This window comes from Pholcus phalangioides, unplaced genomic scaffold, assembly GCF_987345545.1.
Source record: "Pholcus phalangioides strain wild (caught in Gottingen) unplaced genomic scaffold, Ppha-v1.0 ptg000029l_1, whole genome shotgun sequence".
In the NCBI taxonomy this organism is placed as follows: domain Eukaryota; kingdom Metazoa; phylum Arthropoda; class Arachnida; order Araneae; family Pholcidae; genus Pholcus; species Pholcus phalangioides.
The window spans coordinates 4273678-4297642 of record NW_028301619.1 but is presented as its reverse complement, the minus strand read 5'-3'; the positions used below and the strand labels follow the sequence as shown (position 1 = coordinate 4297642).

The 23965-nt window shown below is 35.5% G+C and overlaps 1 protein-coding gene across 1 annotated transcript in view; it reads left to right on the top strand.

Moving 5' to 3' along the window:
* The window catches only part of LOC149067595 (adenylate cyclase type 3-like), a 90080-nt gene extending 75456 nt beyond the window's left edge, over window positions 1-14624 (top strand). Inside the window, exons 16-21 of the mRNA XM_089252448.1 lie at window positions 2708-2866; window positions 3060-3206; window positions 3525-3620; window positions 10923-11046; window positions 11227-11351; window positions 13262-14624. Coding sequence (XP_089108574.1) covers window positions 2708-2866; window positions 3060-3206; window positions 3525-3620; window positions 10923-11046; window positions 11227-11351; window positions 13262-13444 — 834 coding nt within the window. The 3' untranslated portion in view covers window positions 13445-14624. The remainder of the gene's footprint in view (window positions 1-2707; window positions 2867-3059; window positions 3207-3524; window positions 3621-10922; window positions 11047-11226; window positions 11352-13261) is intronic.
* The last annotated feature ends 9341 nt before the right edge of the window (window positions 14625-23965 follow it).

The window sequence follows — 23965 nt, the reverse complement described above, 5'->3', positions numbered from 1 at the left end:
GAGGGTACATATAAAGGACACTAGAATGCTAGTGGTTATGCAGAGCTTGGGCAATTAAGGGCGGTATTCACCAATAGTTTAAACCAGTTTCCCAAACTTTTTGTTCCATCGCCCCCTGCATCAGAATTTTTTTTCCCTCATCGCCCCTCCAACTCAAGTGAACCCATAGGATCCTGTGTTAAATCCGTAGCTTCTATCGTCCCCCGGACCACTCCATCGCCCACCAGGGGGCGATGTTGCCCACTCTGGGAAACACTGGTTTAAGCTACAGTCACAATTTTCGGATAGGAGATCGATACGGATTGATTAAATTAGAGTTTTTACCCAATCCAAACACACACACACAAACACACACAACACACATGTAGATCTCCTTCCAAAAAATTGTGACTATAATTTAAACCATGTCGGTGAATATCATCGTTAGAAGGGCATGATTCTTTGGATTCGTTTCCTTTGGAAGATTGAAGGTGTCGGGGAGATATATGTATAGATCGAAGTATATTCTCTCTCCCTCAGGATATTCAAGTATGCCATGAAATATTTTTACACTGTTAATCAAATGTTTCGAGTGGGGGCCGCCAGTATCTGTTGGTTAGTTTAGAGACAATTGTTAGTTTAAGGTGTTTGGTCGCAAGGAGTGTTTTTCTAACAGGGTCAGGAGTGTATGGCATAGATTACTTTGTGATGCCGTGAATTCCACGCAATAGACACTTTTAGAAGGAAATATATACATGATACGTATATATATGGCGAAAAAGAAATTGAGACGCTATTCATACTTAGACGATGAAAACCAGATTTTTATATACGGGCGGTATATCTCCTCTTAAAGGTGTTTAGTTTCTTTGTTTAATTCTTCGTTATCACATTCTCTATTTTTGGGCTACTGTATTTAGGTTCCATGGACATCTATATTTGTTATGGGTATTTTTTTCAATACCGTAATTTCACACAACTATGGTCCAAGCACCCGTGCTCACTAAAGTATCGATAATCGAAATGCTCACATTTAGTAAACTATTTAATTACTAAAGCAAAGAGCATAGACAGTGTAATATGGAGATGTGGTTAGGACGCCCTCTCGCGGATACTTTCCCGTGAATCAGCTGTTAGTTGGGGGTAATGTTTTTCACGTTATCTTGTCAGCTACAAACTTTCTCGGCTACAAGTTACTACAACAAACTGTTCTGCGCTATTGATGTTCTGTATTACAGGTAATTTAGTATTTACATATGTTTAATAAACATTTTTACTGTTGCGTGCGTATAAAAATAATTATAGGAAAAATAATAGAAAATTGTACTTTGCTCTCAACTGTGGTCCAACCATTTTTATGGACCACAAGCTGTTACTCGCAGCATCGTTCGTGTGGATTCCATAATCTGAAAATTACTCGTCGATGATTCCCCCCACGTAACATTTGAACTCCTCATGGCCCCCTTAGGGGAAGAATTTTCAGAAATCCCGTCTTAGTGTGTGGGTATTTACATTGCAAAACACAATAGTGACTAAATTTCATATTTATGGCTTCTTGATGATTGCTTCATATAACCTTTGAACCCCCCCCCCCTATGGGGGGCTGAATTTTGGAAAATCCCTTCTCGGTGAATATCTACATTACAATACAAAAATACTGACAAAATTAATATAACCCCCCCCCTCAATTAAACCCCCCTTATGACCCCCTTAGCGGTCGAATTTCGAAAAACCCTCTCATAGTCATGAAACGAAACTTCTAACCGAATTTCATGATGAGCTTCAGCGATTTTGGCTCGTCCGTCGTGATTTCTCCATGAACCCCCTTTTTGACCCCCCTAATCCTCAAATTTAGAAAAACCCTTTCTTCATCTTCTAGCAAAGAAGATAAAGATGGATATATGATGTAGTTGAAGTAGATTCTCTCAACTATGGTTCGTAAGCGATTTATAACACGAAATATATATATGATGGACTATAGTTGGGACTTCATAACACAACTAGTCAAAAATTTAATTTTTGAAAACTCCATATTTGAGCTACATAAGGAATAAAAAAAATGTTCAATATTAATGTTTGATCTTTCTACAGCCAATATTAGCAAAAAAAATTTTTTGTATAGCTTGAATACAGAAGTTATGGTGATTAATCTAGAAAATGATATTATTTTGAACCATAGTTGTGTGAAATTACGGTAACCTTTTTTTTTGCCTGTTGTGGCCTTAGTTTTGGTATATGTAAATTGGTATAAAAAGAGGCATCGATTTTGGTAGCTTCGGGATTGATTCGAGTTGTAGAATCGTAATAATCGCAACGGAGTTGTATACCTATACGTGAATCATCTTACAGAGCTGAAAATTTTTTCACATTCGACAGATTCAAAATAAAGCATGATTTTTGTAGCAAAACTCTTCAAACTGCCATGGTTCATAAATGTAGATTCAAGAAACAAAATTAAAAGTCACCCGGCAGTCGATTGCTTAGCGCACTGAAGTCATAGAAGCGCAGTTTTTGGCAATCGGCTTTTAACTGTTGGTCACGATTTAAGTTGCTTTCATGTTTATAAAATGACGTGATACGACGAAAAATTATTGAATGATAATAATTGGAGAAGTTTATTCGTATTTTCTTGGAATGTTTCAAAATTGAAAATTATGTGTGAGTTTAACTCTTTTGATTCTCTTTTATATAAATGATATTAAATTTAGTTTTTACTCGGATTTTATAGTTTGAAAAGACATCTAGGCGTATGTTTCTTTGGCAAGAGGAAGTCGAACGTCAGAGAGAACAAGTAGCCGACATGCGTCGAAAAAATGAAGCTCTCGTTTGCAATATTCTGCCTCCCCACGTAGCCACGCACTTCTTAGGGCGGCGCTCAGATGACCAGGTACTGTGACAATACGATTAATATTTGTGCATCCTTTCCTACTTATTTTCTGTCCTTTGGGGTAATTATTATTTTATAAGTCAGCAAATTTTTTATTTCATGTGTCTTTATGCTGTACCTCTACCAAAGTACAAATAGGTTAATAGGTTTACTTTTTTTTTACTTAATAAATATACCAATATCTTTCTCTTAGGAACTCTACAGCAAAAGCTACGAAACAGTTGGCGTTCTTTTTGCCGCCATGCCTAACTTCTCTGATTTTTATACGGAAGAAACAGTAAATAAACAAGGGCTTGAATGTCTACGAGTTCTGAATGAAGTCATCTCAGATTATGACGCCGTAAGTGTACTTAATTTTGATTATTCTTTCAGAATCGGTTGGTCCTTAGAAGTAATTATTTCCTTCTTATTGGGAGAAAGTGACGCAATAATGTACTAATGAAGAAAGAGGCTTATGAAACGTTTGATGTCAATCGTCAGAGATTTTCTTGTAATGTAGGGAGTGATTGGTTCATAAAATCGTATATTATCATTGAGATCACATTGTGCGTTTTTCTGCTTGTATTTATATATTCAAGCTATTTTTATAACATTATGAAAGTCTGAAATGATGAGTTCAACGATCAGATTGTGTTTTTTTTCTGCTTTCGTGAATCAGCTGCTGGAACAAGACCGTTTTCAAGACATATACAAAATAAAAACAATTGGAGCAACATATATGGCTGCCAGTGGCCTCAAGAATGAAAATGCTGATGTGAGTACCTTATGGGAAGATGTGTATATATTTTTTGTTCGAATTTTATTGCTGAAATTTAGAGCTTTGAATGTACTTTAACTTTCTTCCACGTCATAAACGAATACGATCATAAAAAATAATGCCAGTCACCTTCAGTGCAGTACAGTACTAAGTCACCCCTAAAGTTCTGAACGTTTTCGGAAGCACATGTGTCAGCTGCTAATATATATTTCCATCTTATCAAAATGAACATTTCATGACAACATGAGAGCACGGGAAATTTAAAAGTCCACCCAGTTTAGCTTTCATCGTAATTTATGTATTTTAGACATTTTTATAGGGTGTTCAGAAGTTGTACTTTGGGCACTTTATGTTATTTGTTTGGGGAAAAAAATCAAATTAATATGTTAATCCAATTCTGTTTAAGTTTATTTGTTTTTAAGTTAAATTTATAAGTCCGTAGAGATGATAATTTACAGAATCAATATTTCGATGGTTTCGCGAAGTCTAAATCCCGAGAATTCTATTCTAGGAGATGAAGCTCGAAGGGGATGATCTGTTGCAGCTGATGATGATGTCTTGAAAGCGAAAATACAAGAAAATCTTAAATTGGCCACACGATGCTTGATAAAAATTCTGAAAATATTTCTGAAAGTGCACTTCATGAACATTTTGTGAAACCAGTCGGGAAAAAACATCTGTGGGAATCGATACGATTGTAGTGTACTATATGCTTCTGAAACGCAATGAAAAAGACCCATTTTTTCTTTTGTCACCAAAATAAATTCTGTGAGATAGGTAGTGATGTGTTTCATCACTGACCAGACATCGTACAATCTTTATTTTACTTATTATCGCTCCTTTCAGAATTCTTTATATCGAAAATCATTCGCTGATGTACAGCCGTCACAAAAGCAACATAGATTACTTTTTTTTGCCTCCAAATCAGCTAAAGGACGGCGCTTTGAAAATACCCAACAAGTAGCTTAAAGTTGTGAGGGGAAAAAATAGAGTATGCTTCGCGAAGAAGGAAAGTAAAGTCTTATAGACTTTCTCATTCTCTCATAAATTTACTAAAAAACGCTGAACATTCAAGACGATGCAATAGAAATAGATAGTACCTTTAGAGCAAAATCATCCAAGTCCACTGCTCACCTCATTTATTTTATAATTTGACTTTGAATGAAATAAAGAATCTCGGAATTTCTAATCGCTTGAGTCAAATAAACAATGAATCAATCTGACACTAACCAAGTTAAGGATTAAAATAATAGTTTGGCAAAAATTTCATTTTAGTATGAACATAAGTACATAATGGAGAATACACAGGGTGAATCTGACCTATTCTGCCCAACGAAAGGGGGTGATAGACGAGTCCAAGTGGATCATAAAACGCCCCACCAACCTTGTCCTATCTCAAACCGTTTTCGAGTTATTCTGATAATCAATTACGAAAAAAAATGCGTCAAGTTTGAAAAAAATCCGAATTTGTAAACTTTCTGGAAAATCGCCACGCAAACTAAGTACATATTTGGAAAGAACAAAAAATTCTAATAAGATGATACTATTTTCAGTGAAATATCTAGATTCATTGACGAGCTACAAGCGCTGAAAGTTTGACGACATTGAAAATCGAATTGTCGCCAAACATTCTGTAACCGTCAATCCTACAAACACCCTTCTAGCTACAATCGGTCAAATTTACCAACCATTTGTCCATTCCACCAGCTTTCGAAAGAGCCTATAATGAACCATATCGGTGTTCTGGTTCAGGAAAAATTCAGCCTTTTGTTTGCAATACCCTCTTCGCTTCTTCGGCGTTCGCCCAAGTAGCGAACCTACTACTAACGAACCACAAAACTAAGGTGGATGAAAACGTATGTAAATCCATCACTACCTCAGATATGCAGATATGTTCAGGTGGATGGTTAATGTTTGAAGAGGTTATGTATATCACTAAAGTTGGCGTTTATCTCGGAAAAGAAAACTGCTATGGTTTCATCTGTTTTCATCCTGCTGCAATGCTACGATAAACATGTTGGGGTAAATCGAGAAACTATCCATACTTAGAATAAGACAACCATAAGTATTCTTTATGGGCATTGTATAATATTTTATCATGTGTATATATTGTTCAAAATTTTTGTTAATTGCATTTTTAATTGGGTTGCTGTATTTTTGAAATATATGACATCCATATTTTTATGGGCATTTTTTTCTCAGCCACCTCGTTGGGCATTTTGCCTGTTGTGGCGTTGTATTTGTATTTGTATTAAGTTAATACACAAAGGAAACAAAATAAGTTTAACGTTACCTTATGTCTTCTATCAGGGAATATGAAAAAAAAGAAAAAACCGAGTGACGTTTCGTACGTTCATAATTAAAGCATGTATGCATTCGAAAAGATATGTGAAACTTACAACCACTGCTGAAATTGGTCACCCCCATGCCTAATATGCATGCCCTTGTCGGCGTACGAACTGAAACCACCGTAGCTCTTAGCGAGAACTCACCCCTTAGTTTCACTATAGCATCATCGAGACGGTTGCTGTTCAAGTCTTGAGAACTGTTAACTTCTGTACGGTAAACCTCTTGCTTCAGAAAACCCCAAACAAAGAAGTCTAAAGGAGTCAGATCTGGCGATTTAGGTGGCTAAAGAATTTTCCCTTTACGACCAATCCATAGTGGATACTGCTCAGCCAGGAAGTCCCGAACGACAATTGAAGAATGTGCCCCTGCCCCCCCCCCCCCCCAACGTGTTGGAAAATGATTTCTGCTGGTTGGGAGTGTAGGTATGACATCAATTAATTCTGGCAGATGATATTCCAGAAACTCCAGATATGTATTGCTTGTCAGATGACCTTCGAACACATGTGGACCTATCAAGACATCTCCAACCACTCCAAGCCAAACATACAAGCTGAACCACGTTTGGAACGATAAGTTTTGATAGATTTTACAAAGGGATTTTGTTGAGCGTAATCATGCCAATTAGGTAAATTTAATATGCCATTCCGAGTGAAAAGTGACTCATCTGTCCAAAGTATCGATTTCAGGAAATGGTATTTTCAATATCTTCGCTCTCTAACAGTCAACGGCAAAATGTTACCCGCTTTTGGAGGTCTGAGCGCCGTAATTCTCTTGTACTGCTTTGGTATGGATAGTACTGGTTTTTCTCTGCAAAACATTTTCGTCGATCTTTTTTGTGAAATTCCACCTTTTTTCGCAAGTAAGCATGAACTAACGCTTGGCTCTTCCTTCACTCGATCGAGTACGAACTCCTCGACGGTGACGGGGCGGCGATCCTGGGCCCTTTCGTTCACCTTACCAAATGAACCAGTCTCTCTAAGTCTTTGGTGAATCGTGGTGAAAACAGCACGGTTGGGCACACGACGATGTGGGTAACGCAGATGGTACTTTCCCTCGGCTCTCCGAGAGTTACCATTACAAAATGCATATCCGCGTACTCTTCGTTCGTAAAACGACACATAACTGTTTACAGCATAGTTTTCCAAACTTTTCATATTCCATCGTCCCCTTCTTCAGAAACTTTTTCTCTCATCGCTCCAATTCATGTGAACCCATATGATCCTATGTTAAATCAGTAGCTTCTATCGCCCCCCCCCCTGAACCATTCCATCACCCACCAAGGGGCGATACTGCCCACTTTGGGAAACACTGGTTTACAGGTTAGAAGGTACAACTACTTGATCCTTCTAATGACTGAAATCGAAAATAAAATTCAGAAATGAAAGGAAAAAAAACTGCAACGGAATAGGAATCAACTTGGTTAATTCGTAGCAATGTAAGAAAAACACGGGAAGTGGAAAATAATAGAAAGCAGGTGAGCGCAGCATGAAAGAAAAAAAATCGACCGAGCTAATGCAATAACAGCAACAAACGTCAAAAAAGCTGATGGGCTTATGCTCGCTGAGGTGGATTGACTCGCTGTTTTTGTACCTGTGAGTAGAATGCTCACACAGGAAGCTTGTAGCACATCAGCATATCTGAGGTAGTGATGGATTTACATACGTTTTCATCCTCTACCTTAGTTTCGTTTCCCGAATGTTCGTCGAACCTCTATTTCGGCGAACACCGAAGAAGCGAAGAGGGAATTGCAAATGAAAGGCTGAATTTCTCCTGAACCAGAACACCGATATGGTTCATTATAGACTCGTTCGAAAGCTGGTGGAATGGAAAAGTTTTTGATAAATTTGACTGATTGTAACTAGAAGGGTGTTTGTAGAATTGACGGTTGCAGAATTTTTGACGGCGGTTCCATTTTAAATGTCGCCAATCTTTCAGCGCTTGTAGCTCGTCAATGAATCGAAATATTTCAAACTCATACTCTTACTCCATCAATAAAATTTAACGTTATCCCAAGTTTCTCAAATTAAATTACCTTGGTGTCATAATCTCAGCTGACTTACGTTGGAACAAACATGTTGACTACGTTTACCAGAGAAATGTCTCTCAACAAACTTTTCTTCCTCCTCTACAACCTTAAACATTCTACTCGGGATATCAGACTACTCTGCTATCAAACTTATATCGCTATCAAATTTATATTACTATCAAACTTTTTCGCGTCGGCTTTTAATTGAGAATACGATATTCAATGTACGGGTGCTGTATCGAGTATATAATAAAATCCTCAACCATATTCAAATGGAAGATGTGGAGGCTTTAAATCTTCTAAAATATGTATGTGAGAGCAAAGCACCACGACCAGATGATATCTATCCTAGGGTCCTCAGGAATGTGCTAATGAATTGTTGGGACCAGTCGCGCAGATTTACAGGAGAAGTGTTGCTGAGGGTATCGTTCCAAGAGATTGGAAACTTGCTAATGTTGTTCCGATATTTAAAAAGGGTAGTAGAGAGAAGCTGTGTGTCTAATTATCATTTAGTGAGTTTGACGAGCTCCCTCTCGAAAATTTTGGAAATTATTATCACAAAGCAGTTGGTGAAGTGGCTAGACGAGAATAGTGTATTGTCGGATAATCAGCATGGGTTCAGGAAGGGGAAGTCGTGTGTAAGTAACCTCCTTTGCTTCTATGATTACGTGACTAAGGCTTTGGGTAAGGGCAAAAATGTAGATGATGTTTACCTTGATTTCGAGAAGGGATTCGATCGGATCCAACATGGTAAACTCTTGAAGCGTGTTTACACGAGATTGGGGGCAACTTGCTGAATTGGATAGAATCATGGTTAAGAGATAAGGCACAACCAGTTATGGTGAACAGTGAATTCTCTGATTTGACAGGCGTCAGAAGTGGACTTCCTCAAGGAAGTGTCTTGGGCCCCATACTTTTTCACTTTTTATCGATAAACTCGATCAGGGTATCGATGGGATTGTTAGCAAATTCGAAGATGACGTGAAGATAATGGGGGTAGTTGGGAATCAAAGCGATAGGAAGTCGCTCCAGTCCCACTTAAACAGGATTGTAACATGGGCAAATGAGTGGGACATGAAATTTAGTGTTGATAAGTGCTTTACAGTATAAGATTTGGTTCGAACAACCGACTTTTCTCTTACGAGTTGAATTGACGAGGGACTTAGGTTTTCTGAAAATTGTTCAGCGGTCGTCAAAAAAGCGAATAGAATGCTTGGTTTCATTTTCAAAAAAGATCTCTTCGCGTTCTCCTACAGTCATTCTTCCGCTTTTCAGAGGCTTAGTTCGTCCTGGATATCTACAGAGGGACATAGACTTGGTTGAAGGGGTGCGGAGAAGAGCTACGTGTGTCCTTATTGTCACGCGGGGCTTCAGTTATGAAGAGAGACTTCAATTTTTGAATATGTTTATATTGGATGGACGCAGATGTCGGGGAGATATGATCGGAGTGTTCAAAATTTTCAACAGGATGGATGGGATGGACCCCCATGAACTTTTAGTACACCACCAATCGACTGTTTTTACAAGGGGCACCAGTATTGATTGCTAAGGGACAATTCTAGGTTATGGTGTCGCGGGAATTTTTTCTCTCATAGAGTTGTTAATAAATGGAATAGCTTAACCCCGGAGGTAGTAAATGCTAACACAATTGACACGTTTAAAAATAAATACGGTGCATGTTGGAGTAAATCAAGAAGTTATCCATACTTAGAATAAGACAACCGTGAATACTGGCATTGTATAATATTTTGTCATGTATGTATATTATTGTTTAGAATTTTTGTGATTGCATTTTTAATTGAGTTGCTGTATTTTAGTAATATATGACATCCATACTTGTTATGGGCATCTTTTTCTCAGCCACCTCGGGGGGCATTTTGCCTGTTGTGGCCTTGTATTTGTATTTATTTGTATTTGTATCATCTTATTAGAATTTTCTCTGTTCTTTCCAATTATATATATTAAGTTTTCTCTCTTGTCGGTTTTCCAAACACTTCACAAATTTGGATTCTTTTCAAACTTGAAGCATTTTTTTTCCATAATCGATTATCAATCATAACTCAAAAACGGTTTGAAATAGGACAGGATTGGTCGGGTGTTTCATGATCCACTTGGGCTCGTCTATCAACCCCCCCCCCCTTTTCGTTTGGCAGAATAGGTCATCATCAAGAGGCCCATGCCTCACCTTTTGAATATTTTATGGTGGAAGGCTTTGCTGAGGGGATCACAACCGGTATCTGTGAAGGTGGAAGATAAAACAAAAATAAGGTGTACTTTTTAATTACCCCCCTCCTCCCACGAACCCGAATACTCCCTGTCTCGACGCACTTTCACAAAGTTGAAGAAATGGTCGAAAAGTTTCTTTTTTTTCAGCCATCCCGTGTAATGCATGTAGGCCTTTCATGATTGGTCACGCATTAAGGCCGAAACACACTGCACTGACGTGACGTGATTTCACGTCCCGTCAGAGATGTTCTGAATTTTGATCCACGGAAATTGTGACGAGAGAATTTTACGTCATATAATTTTCCCGAATCCGAATTCAGAACGTCTCTGACGTGACGTGGGTTTTCGGTCTTTAAACCTGAAACTATCCCATGGCACCCTAGACGTTAACTTACTGATAGACCAAAAATTATCAGCAAAACAAAACTCGCCTATTTTTATATCGTCCGGTTTTCTGTGTGGGGGGGGGGGGCGTAAAAGGTTTCAAGTTGAACATATATTCAGGTCAAAAATAGAAATCTTAAATATTCTCTGACGTAAGGGGTTCCGACAAGTACCTTCGGAAAAATGTCTCAGAGTTACTTATTTTTATTTTAAACCTCATTAATGGCTTACTTCGTAGATACACTTTTACACCAAAAAAAAAAATTTTTTTTCTCAGTCAATGTTGAATTGAGTTTAATCTTGTTCCCTCACAGGCTGACGCTCCAATAAAAGTCAAATGGGCCCATTTAGCCACACTCGCAGAATTCGCAATTGCTTTGAAGGAAACTTTGCAAAATATCAACAAAGAAAGCTTCAACAATTTTGTTCTAAGAATGGGTAAGTATGAATTGTGAAAACCTAGAAAAATGATCCATTACTGACCATGCCCTCGACTGCAAGCGATGTTTTGTACTTTCAAGATGATATTTTCATCCTAAATATTTATATTGGAACTGAGAAACATGTTAATATATTTTTTATGAATAAATGTACAACTATTTTGTGATTTGTATTCAGGTATTAATCAAGGCCCTATAACTGCTGGAGTGATTGGATCTCGGAAACCTCATTTCGACATGTGGGGCAACACAGTTAACGTGGCTAGTCGTATGGAAAGTACTGGAAAGGCTGGTCATATCCAGGTATTTTAAGTACATCCTTATTATTCTATTTAAAAAAAGGAATTGATAGTACTCACTTATTTTAATAGTCTACTTGGTATACAGTAGACTCTGGACTATCCGGCCTAATGTGGCGGCAGGTTAGGCCGAATAACAAAAAAACCGGATAGATCGGGGGGAGTTCCTAGCCAACACTTTATCATTAAAAACACCCTTTTTATACCAAAGCCCACCCTTATTCATATTTTATAACCTCTAAGTATAAGCCAGTACTTTATAAATGTTTGTTATGTACTATACAGAGAGAGTAAATAAATGTACAATAGCTTAAGCAGGACGTTCTTGGGGGGGGGGTAGAGTTTTTTTATTGTTCCCCACTGTTTCGTTTTTACTTCAAAAATACACCATAATCTCGGCTCTAACCTCCTCCTTCCCTGGCGTACGCCAATGATTATTGTTCGTTTTAAAAATTTATTACAGAAAAAAAGAAGTCCAAGAATAAAAATATTTTACACATTTTAATATAAATTTGATAATGCCTAATTTAATTGCAAGGAATATAAATTCATGTAAACCGTACAGTATAAATACGTAAACTTTTAAAATAAACAAAATATCGATGTAGACTCAATTCTTACAAAAATTATTCAAATTTATTTTACTGTTTGTTCATTGATGATTACACAAATTGCCTAACACTTGGAACGCCTTGGCGTAAAGTAAATTATTCCTCATAATTTTGTCACAGAGAATTGATATTATTTAACTAAGCCCCCCGGATAGTGGGGATTGCGGATAGGATTGCAGGCCTGGAATCTTAACACGATGTCTTTTTTCAGATTTTATCTTCGTTCATCTCTCGTGTTTTCACTTTCCCAACACATATTAGGATTTCATAGTAGGCAGGGTTGCTGGTACAAAAAATCTACAGAAAGTGGAAGAAACCTCCCCCCCCCCCACGTTGTTTCTTCAATCTATTCTTCCCCCCCCCCTACCTCTTTCCCAAGTAATGATCTATGTTATATGTATAAGATGAAGTAAATTTTTTCAACAAACATTCCCACTGATTTTTTTAAATCTTTTATATTTCATTTTCAGTATTAATATGTCACAACAATTATCACAACCCGATTTCCCGAGAATTTTTCTCGGGATTTCGGGAACGGCAAATTGCAAAAAAATCCCGAGAACGGGTGGGTGGGAATTCTCACCCGGAAACCCTAGAAACACGCATACATTGAATTTCGTATTCCAAAATGTATAGGAAAATCACTTCTTGATCTGAAACTTGAATCTTTGTTCATTAGCAGAAGGCTTTATTTTTTCAACACAGAACTCAAAAATTCAGCTTGCTGTTTGAAAAGCTTTAAATCGAAAAACGAGAGCATGAAATCATTTCAGGTCCTGTTCTATGAAGTTAAGTGATGTGTCTGTACTCTTCTGGTCTCGTATCAGGTCTGTACTCTTCTGAATATTGTATGTCTTCTGATTCACGCTATACTCTGCCATTCGTGATTCAGTGCTTCCCAATTACGCTCTCTGTGAAGTATGTGTGATTACAAACAGTTTAATAGTCACAGATTTAATTTCATAAATGTATTTCGTCATGAAATCTTAGCGTGAACGTATTCTTGCCCACACAAGCAACCCAAAAAAGTTTTAGAAAATATCTACAAATCTTAATTACATAAAAACTTTACATGTTTGCTCATTTTTGATAGCAGATTCGGCAAATTCTACACCCGAAAATCTCTAAGAATTGACGTATCACATGCCAGATACAAAATGGCTGTTGACTAGTGTGATCGATAAAACTTGGAGAATCGGTGTGAGTTTTTACAAGTATTGCCACACACACACACATGTGAAAATCATTAATATATTTTTCTTTTACGGGGATTCTCTTTAACTTCCCGTCAAACTTTCTTCAGGTTGTTGAAGAAACCGCTCATATCTTGGAAGCCTTTGGATATACTTTTGAGCAACGTGGTCTTGTCAACGTCAAAGGCAAAGGAAAGTTGATGACATATTACCTTATCGACAAACCAGATTCTCATCAGGCTTGCCCGGTTCTACCGAAAACACGACAAAATGGTGGCTCACCATCGCTGTAGTTTAGAATGATCATTGTTTTGATGTACAAAATGAATGATCTAGTCTGTGTCTGGATTTATATGGAAAGGTCATTAAACTGAACACTTAAGCTGGACATTGCCCTACATTACCTCGTAGATAATTAAACTTGTCATATGCGTATTAGTCATTTTGAAATATCCTCTCTAGTCACTATAAATGTTTATTGTAGTAAAATTTACCAGCAGCAAGTTTTTTCTTTTTTTAATTTAATCGGGACCTTAATGTGTTGGACCTTTCAGTGATGCATAATTGCATTTAAGTTATTCACAATCATGTGAAACCAAAGTATATGACCCAGAAATTTCGCTTTTACTGCCACATTTCACTCAAACTCTCAACCAACTCCAGTTTATAATTTCAATTTTTTTTTAAATACAGGCTGATTAAAATTGTTTTTCTACAGGACTATCTTTGCAACCGTTGACTGTAGAAGTATATTTTCAATAAAAAAGTTTTCAAATGACAGTTTCTGAAAATGTCACTATTTCTATTGAGAGGTCGTATACAGAAAAAAATGAAGTTTACTTTTTATACATTCCCGTGTGTATACATACTTTCAAATAGTGAAATGTAAAACCTCTCAAAAATTTCTCTCTCTCATTTGTCAAAAATTACACATTTTTAGATATAGTATTTATGTCGACTTATATATATATAGTTTTCAGCATTTATCGCCAATGATTGAGGGCGTGGTTCACAAATTGCGAAAATGCATTTTAAATTCAAAGTGATAGGGAAGTGAGTTAAGTTATATTAGCATAGTTATGAGATTCATTCAAACTGAAAAAATATAATTATTATTGTGACTAAAAAAGTAAAATATATTCGCATTTTAATAATTTTAACTAGGGCTGGTCCGATTAATAAGGTCGGTTAATTGATCAATTGTTGATCGCAGTTGAAAATGTTAGTTGAGTTAATCGACTCGATCAATCAGATCAAAATACGATTAAAATTTTTCATTAAAAGTTAAATTATATATTTGATTTATTTGACTTAACCGATTAAATGTCTTAAATTATGTTCCTATACAAAACATTTCAGATAAGTGACCATATTGAAAAATATTTGAATCATTATTTTCATCAAATTTTTAGACGTGAGGAAGCACAAGTTGATTCACCGAGAATTAGTGATAATATCTAAAATTACTGATTCAAAAAAAAAAAAGACAAGATCCAAGTTAACACTTAAATGACCGCTCACGAGATTTCTCGTGTTTCAATGCTGATACGTAAAAGACCGGCAACGAGATTTCTCGATTTTTAATTTCCCCTATATGTATTTGTTTTTTATTTCCAAACGAGAAATTCGCCGGTCTTAGATTAAGCCTACGGGAAATAATATGCGGTGATTTAGGTGTTAAGAAATTCCAGTATATGATAAACATGTTCAACTTTCATACCAGAGACATGAATGTGCAAATTTTCAATTTTGGGTTTATCAGCTGATTATCGCAGCAGCTGTTATAAATTCTAGGTTTTAAAACAGCTGCTGCGTGACATCATATAAATTTACATGTTTAGTACAGGTATTCAAGGTGAAACACCCTCTGGTGGAGACATGTGCAACTAATTTTCCCCCCCGAAACAAATTCCCATAACTTCATGAAGTCCTCCACAAAATTTTACACTTTTCTGATGACTGGTTTCGCATTTAGACTACTTCAAAATAGGGTCTTTTAATTGTGGACGCCCTGTACATTGGGTGGAGTATACATTCAAATAGCATTTGAAAATATTCAATTAAAGTTCGATTAATCGGTTGATTAATCGATTAAAATTTTTGGATTAACAAGTTAAAATTTTTAATCGATTCCCAGCCCTAATTTTAACCCCTTAACCATGGAATATGTTTCGGAAAAATGCATCAAAAATGGAAGTCTTTCCCCGTTTAATTTCGTGCAATATCATTAAAAAAGATAGATAACCTCAAATTGACTTTCATAGTGAAAAGAAAAACCAATTCTTTTCTCGTCAAAAAAAAAAAAAAAAATGTCCAATCACAAACATTGTATTTTTTGCGGCACGGGTTAGAGATTAATAATAAAGCCTTTCCAATTAAGTTGTTTCGCAACAAAATCCCTTTTTCATTTGCGTTTCTCATGTGACCAGTGGTTTGAAGTTGGAACCACCAACGTTTTCTGCATTTGCTATCTTCCAAAAAGACATTTACAATATACGTTATGTTTTTCTTTTTTTATTTCACTTCTTGGTCCTCAAAAGGTTGACAGTATCTGACACAATAAATGAAAATCATTCGTCTTTCAAGTACATAACAAAATAATCAAAATAAAATAACCAACACTGTTCCTACAAATGAGTTTTTAAGCCAATGCAAACTTGCTAACACAGCGATAAGCTGCCAAAACATAGTGATTTTATATATTTAATATCTCGTTAAATATTAAATTTGAAAGTATATAAAAATTTTTGAAAATTACTTTTATTAAGCAGGTTCTACATTTCACCTATCGGAAGTTTTAGCACATGGGAACTGTATAAAAAGTTCATTTCTTTAATTTTTTTAAGACGAAAGTGTCTCTAAAAAAATTATTGCATTTGAAGAAACCCCGTGTGTCATTTGAAAACTTTTTTAATTGGACGTACACTTCTGAAGTCGATAGTTGCAGAGATAGTCCTTTGGACAAACAATTTTTTTGAATCCTCCCTCATAGTGAACAACATTTTTTTTTTTTTTTAAATCCGATATCTGCACAATTTAGTAAAAATTATCAAAATTTGTGGATTTTACAAAAATTGCCGAGATTTTCAAATTGCTGTTTTTTTATAAGGAACTAACTTATATGAAAATTTATTTTTCGAAAATATTATTGAAATCAATTTAATATTATTGATGGATAGTTGAAATTGAATGAATGGTACATTTTTATGCATTATTTAGCACATTTCTTTTATGGTTGAGATTTTTTATAGAGTTTCTGAACTCTGTCATAAGAGTCCACAAAAGTGTTCAGTTTTGATTTATTTGTTTTTCTCTTTCATGTTTGAATTTACGTTTTTCATCACTTTCATTTGAATGGTAATTACATATTATTTAATAGACGAGCATTAATATTACATATTATTTTGATGATATTGCACATTATTGGAATGGCATGTGATCATGTTTTTCGTTTCAATCATTGTCTTTTAATTCTTCACTGTGTTTTTCAGTCAAACATATACCGTTCATATCTGAATGTAAGTCGTATTTTGAAGCATTTGTTAGTGAATGGTTGTCCGTCCAATTATACAAAACATATTATCAACCAAATCGTTAGATTTATCATCAAAAAAGTTGTCTATTCGCTTCGAAAATTAAACTTCTTAACATGATATTTATTCGTAAATTCTAGTGATTTTCACTTATATGAAGTCGGTCGATATTAAATGAATCAAAAAAATTTTATATCTTTGAAAATTTTTTTAAAAAACTTTGCTACCAAATACAAATTTATCTTATTTCATTGAATCGGAATTCGTGGATTTTAAGACTTTGAAGCAGGTTTTTTTTAACCTCACTCGTGCGTTAAAAATTTTCTTTCTCTTTATATTTTTTTAATTTTAGATAACCTGTAATATCAGTTCAAACATATCTGTCGCTGCTTTTGTTGAGCAAGTTAAGTATGAAACTAATTGTGATCGCGCGTTTTTCACACCGATTCAACTTCGAGCTTCAAGTTCAATATTTTACAACTTTTCTTGTTTTTCTTTCCGAACGAAACCAAACTATAAAATTCAGACTTCAAGAAATGTGATGGGGAAAAAAAGGAAAATATACTAGTAAAAACACATTCCGAAGGATGGAAAGACCTAAAAAACCGTTTTAAATGCATTTTTATTCCATTTATACCATCTAAAACTATTCAATTCATAATTTCTCACTTAATTTAAATCATACTTTGTTGCAAAAAGAACTTAGCCAATTTATCATGAAATCAAACAAATTTGAAATGTTTTTTTTTTATTATCGGGTTCTGATTTGAAGGAAAATTTAATGCCAAAAATCAATTTATTACAATGAAAAGAAAAACATCATCCGTTATGCGATAGAATAGTGTTCTATTAAGAACAGCGTTTCTCAACCTTTCTGAACCCAAGGACCAATGACCAAATGTCTGAAACAATTCGTCGGACCCTAACTTACAATTATTTATTACGGCTCTAATTATTTTGAACTTTCTTGAATATTACTAATATAGTTGGGGTATATAGGATTGAATAATTTTATTATTCAGAATTAAAGTTTAACTATGCCTGAGGACCACCTGCCCCATCTTCACGGACCACCTCCAGTTAGCGGTCCATAGGTTGAGAAATGCTGTATTAAGCCGTCTTGAAACAGCTCTGGCAGCAAAAACAAAAAAAGAGCCCAGTAATTTGTAGATGAATTAATGTTTCTTGTATTTCTAAATTAGCATATAGATGTGATTTCGATGTCTAAATTTTAGTGTACCTGTTAGTAGAAGAAATTAGATGTAGATTCCGTTAGTTACTATTTAATTAGTCAATACATAATCCGTAGCTGCCAGAAGTAATTCGGTTTGCATTCTTTACATTTCATAAATATCGGTTATATATATATATGTCGTAAATATTTGTAATAAGATGGTCACATTTGAATTTCTCTTTTTTCATAGCACGTCGTGTAATGAATGTACTAGAATATATATTGCTATAATATGTATTCCTTGACATAACATGCAAAAGATATATAACGAGGTTAAATATACCAATTATACCGGATGCATAGGTTACAGGGCGTATGACATTTTCCTCTTTCATTTAGAAAATAACGTGTAGTACTCAGATATGTTATTCATGTTGCAAAAAGTTGTATAATTTTAAAAATAAAAAAATTACTTGTCATACAGTTCCCGTGTGCCCAAAAACTCAGAAAGTTGTTGCCCTGTCTGTCCTGATGCCAACAAAAAAAATTCCACGTTTTTAAGTGCAATATTCACTGAGATATTCAATTCGAAAAACGGAGGAAAGTTGGGAAAAAACAGCATTTAGGCAGAAAAGCTGTTTTATCTGCATTTAATGCTGTTTTTCCCAAAGTTCCTCCGTTTTTCGAATTAGAATATCTGAGTGAATATTGCACTTAGAAACGTGGAAATTTTTTTTTTGAAATCAGAACAGACAGGGCAACAACTTTCTTATTCAGGTTTTGGGCACACGGGAACTGTATGACAAGTAATTTTTTTATTTTTAAAATTATACAACTTTTTGCAACATGAATGACATATCTGAGTACTACACGTTATTTGGATACTTTCCCTAACTGGAAGGATGTCTGTAGGACAGAGGTCTTCAACCTTTTTCCTAGTTGGGAGTACTGCTTGTACCCATTAGGAAAAAAAGAGCACCCTTGTAGCAAGTTTCACCCTCCGTATAAATGAAAAATCAGGATGATTTTAAACCTTGAATACAATTTTTACAAGGTAATTTAACTGAGGCATTGATGAAGTGCTCGCGAGCACAAGATCGTACACAAGTATGGAGCACTCTGGGTGCTTCAGGGAGCACCGTAATGCTCGCGAGCAACGGGTTGAAGATGCCTGCTGTAGGATCAATGATTCATCAGTAAAATGTCATACGCCCTGTTACCTATGAATCCTGTATAATGCAATGCCGAATGTAAAAAAAGTATATACTACATCTATATGAATGAATAAGTGATTTCAACTGAACATTTTCCATTAATCAGTAATTGATACACTGTACTATTTACATAAGAAAATGGCTTTATATAAATCTTGATGCGTTATGGTCGCGATTTAAGTCATTTATGATGCTTTCTGTATTAATCATGTATTACTTTGCGAATAAGCTGTGTTGTTAAATGTTTCACGAGAAATTCTTAATTGAAATTTTAAGTTTGATAATTTTTTATCGTGTACATATTTGGTGTATGGGTATTATTTCGATGACAGATGCTGAACTTGTTTTTTGGTCATAAAAAATTCAGAAAATATCACCAAGTATTACATTGGTAGAGGTAATCTTGGTTTTTTTATGATCTATATATGTTATGAAATATTCTTTATTTTGAAATTTATTTTAAGACAAAACTTTTTTTATTATATTTTTGGACTTGAATTAAGAACTTGATGAATGGTGATTGTGTTAATTTTTATGCTGTGGCCCTAAAAACAAGCTTCAGGAATGGGCTATTCGTATGTTCGTCATATTTTTATGTGTAATAAATGTTTAATAACGGTGTGTGTGTGTGTGATTCTCTACTCTTTATTTCTATTTAAAATTCATGGGAAATTTAATAGAATTCCTAACAAACCAGTTCTCCACAAAATCAAATCTTACTTCAAATTTACATATTCTATTCCCTATAGTCCAAGATTTAATTGTAATTTATGTTTACTTGTAGCTAAGGAGTCCTCAAAAACATAGGTAACATATCCGTGAGCTGAAATGACAACGCCTCACAGACATAAAATAGGGTATCTTTATTGTTGTATTTTACGCGTATGCTACGCCTGATCAGATGAAAACTAATGGCAATTCTCCTAGTGGTGGAAATCGGAAAATAACGTTTGATGAATGAGAATAAGAAAGAAAAAAAAATTTTTTCAAAGTTTTGCAGCATCAGTAAATTAGAACGAAATGATATACTATGTGTATGGAGTAAAATATTCATGTGTACAGTCTAAAAATGTCCAAAATGAAAAACAAGTGTATCATATTTACTTTCAAACTATTCCCGTTTTGCAACTGCGGGTGTTTAGTATGGATTGTAACGCTATTCTAGGGCTTAGAATCGGCAGAAAATTAGAATTAGAACTAACGGTTGTAATGATCCGGCTGATTGTCCGGCGTGTGCCCAGATGTTGTGGACAGAGTTCCTGGTCCATAAAAAGTCGCTGTGGTAGTCGAGTGGTCATAGTGGCGGACTCGCATCTCAAGGACCCGAGTTCGGACCCCACTAACACAACAGTGATGGTCGGCTGAAGTTGGTTATCTGTGGTTCCCAACTTCGAGGCGAGAATGCGAGCCGATCTCTCTTTAAAAAGTCTCGCCACAGAGAGCAACAGTCCTACAACGGTACAAATATTCAATCATTACACTCCACTTACAGTTATAAAAAGCATGGCAGATGGCAGCACTATAACAAGCATTATACAGAAATAAACTTCACGTTAGGTCCCCAACACATTTTCCAGCATAACCCAGGTCTTCTTCGACCACCTGCTTATATCTCAATCAATCAATCAACGTCTTTGTTTTAGCAGGGTTTTTGGCTACAGCAAGGCCCTCTCCCTGCGGCTGATAGAGATTTTCTACATTAAAAGGAAAAAAAATTATCACTTTGGACTGCTCCCAGACATTAAGAGCAAAATTAAAAGGAAACAAACCGAAGGGAAATGAAGAGTGGGGTTTCTTCAGCTGCACAGGGCGAAGATGCAGCACTTACAAAGATAGAGACCCTCTATTTCAGTCATGATAGAACAGACTGAAAGAAAAAAAAAATCAATCGGAACGATGTGAAGCCCAAATAAATTTTGAACCAAACAAGAAATAATGGTGGGAGGAAGAAAAATCAGATCTGACTACTCTAAAATGTATTCTTTTGAAAAAGGATCAATGAGGATATAATTGCGAATATTTTGATAGAAAGGACATCGGAAAATGAAATGATAAGAAGTTTCTTCCGTTGGACAACGGAAACATTTGGGATCTGTTAGCCTTTTAATAGTGTGTAAGTACTTGTCAAGAGGAGCTCGTTCACAGACGAGTTCGTAAAGGAGGTTTTCTATTTGTCTAGATGACATCTTTCTGGAGATTTTATCAACAAAATTGAGGAAAATAGGAAATTGAGTTGGATAAGCAGCTTGAAGTTGATTTAGCCTAGTTGATTTGAGAATGCCTCTGGTTCTGGCTTTGCAATCTTCCATGAAGAAACCTGCTGGAGTTGTCAGTGGTACAGAAGAAGTGGCTAAATTATGAACTGCTTTATCAATAGTTTCATTGAGAGAGATGTTGACATGACCTGAAACCCATACAAGAGTCATCGAGTTCATCTGGTTACAAATATAAGTGATAAAATTATAGAGTAACAAGATGACAGAATGTGAGCGGATGCTAATATTGTTCAGAGCAAGGAGAACTGCTTTAGAGTCTGAAAAAATTGTGATGTTTGGATTGTTTTGGATGTTGATAATTGAGACCATAGACAATTGCAAGAGCTTCCGCAGAGAATAGAGATGCATTTGGATGTGCAGTACAGATTTTTGTGACATTAGCTTGGGGGAAAAAGCACCAAGATTTGTATGATTAGCTTTTGAGGCATCAGTAGCTATAAGGATGTTGTTGTTCACTGATTCGAAATATTCATTGAAAAGAATTGAAGATAAGTTGCTTTTATGAGTTTTTGGGATTCCCAAACACAAGTTTGAATAAAAACATTGTCCACAGACCGCGGAGGAATCTTGTACATGTATGGGATAAATGAGTTTAAATTTGAGAAAATGAAAGAGTTGGCACATCTATTTTCCCAGAGAGGAGTATTTACAGAAAATCAGAAAAACTATTCATTTTAGGAAGGACAAATTTTTGAGATGGTGAGCTAACTGCAGTGATAAGAGCTACAGAGATCCTGTTCAGAATGATGTTCTCCAATGATGGGATTTGAAGGAGGGATCTCATCTTAATGACAGAGGTGCTTTTGGGAAGACCAAGAATGGAGCGGATGGCTGAATCGTATATGGGATCCAGAGAAGATAGAAGGGACTTTGAACAGTTCACCCAAGCAATTGCACAATATCCCAAGATATTTGAAATAATTAATAAAAAAAAATAGGTTTTAACATTATGTCGGGAATGGCTATGGCTGACCGTGAAACAGAGCGGCAGATATTATTTGAGAATGCACCTGTAGATTTGAGATGAAGTATTTGTTTCTTTCAGTTATAAGAGTTTTGTCGAAATAGATTCCCAGGATTTTGGTGAAAGTATCATAAGAAATCTGAGAGTTATGAATTTTAAGAAAAAAATGCAGAATTGAGATCTGCTAGGAGAAAGTTGAAGACATAATTTTCTGCCCAAGAATTAAGGATATTGATAGATTTCTGAAGAAAAACCTCTGCTTAGTATCCCTCAGGAGAGCTAGCATATAAAATCAAGTCATCTGAATACACAAAAAGTTTTACAAATTTTGGAATTATCAGAATCAGGTGCAGTGTAAAAACCGAAAAAAGGAATGGCGAAAGGGTAGAACCCTGTAAAAGACCTTTACTTTTATGAAACCTGGGCGACGTATTACCCCTCCAATGAATATGGTGATTTCTATGAGCGAGATATGAGTGAAGTCTCTTGCAAAATAAAGTACCAAAACCAATGTTATAAATTTTACGAATCAGAATATCATGAGGAACATTATCATATGCACCCTTCGAGAAACTTGTTTGAATATTGGCAACAATATCTCTTAGATAGCTTTCAGTACCAGTTTTAGGATGAAATTCATAGACATTATGTGGAAATAAGTTGTGCTGTAAAGAGATCCATTGAAGACGAGAAAGAATGATTCGTTCAAACAGTTTTGTAAAGGTATTAATCATTGTGATGGGTCTATATGAAGTAATTTCAGTGGAAGGCTTTCTTTTTTTAGATGAAAATAACTTTTACTTCTTCAAAAGATTCAGGAACAGAAGATGTAATCCAGAGAGAATTGAAACTTTGGAGGAGGTATTGTAGGATGTTTGGAGATAATTGTCAAATGGCTTTGTTGGGATATCGTCTGGTACAAGAGCAGAGTCTTTACCCTTTTTGATTGCTGGTTGAAGCTCCTTGAAGGTAAACTTCTTTTCCGAATTGAGGTTAAATTCTCTAGAGCAGATGAAGACTTGAGGGCATGTAGATTGAAGTTGCGGGTATTGGAATCTGGGCATGAATGCGTTAGTTTGATCCAGAGGGTCAATGAGTATTCCACCTTGAAAGTTAATGACTGCATGTGCTGAATAATAGGTATGGGGAACCAATATATTTGAATTTTCTAAAAATCTTGTAGATGTGAGATGGACTGGTGTTTTGTCTGAATCAAAAAACATAAATTTGAAACAACGGAAATTGTGTCGAAATGTAGCATGAGCTTTTTCTATTCAATCCAATTTCTGACAGTAGGCGGCTGTCTATATCTCTTAAAGGCCTTTTTTTATATAAGGAGTTGTCTTCACTCCGAGTTTAAGGGCATCCGAGATTATTTTTAGTAACGTCACAAAGTCCACGAGCATTTTGAAATTGATCTTTGATAAAATTCAGGGGCAGTCTTAGGGCAGTGCGATCGGTGCAATTGCACCGGGCGCCAAATGAGAAGGGGCGCGGGAACGAGTTAAATATACATTACTATAAAAATATCTTTAAGATACGTATTTATAAAAAAGTAACTATAAAATATCCATGAAAAATGACAGAGATGAGAATTTTTTTTTTTCAAAAAAAAAAAAAAAAAGGTTTGAGTGTATATGATATTACGGTTAT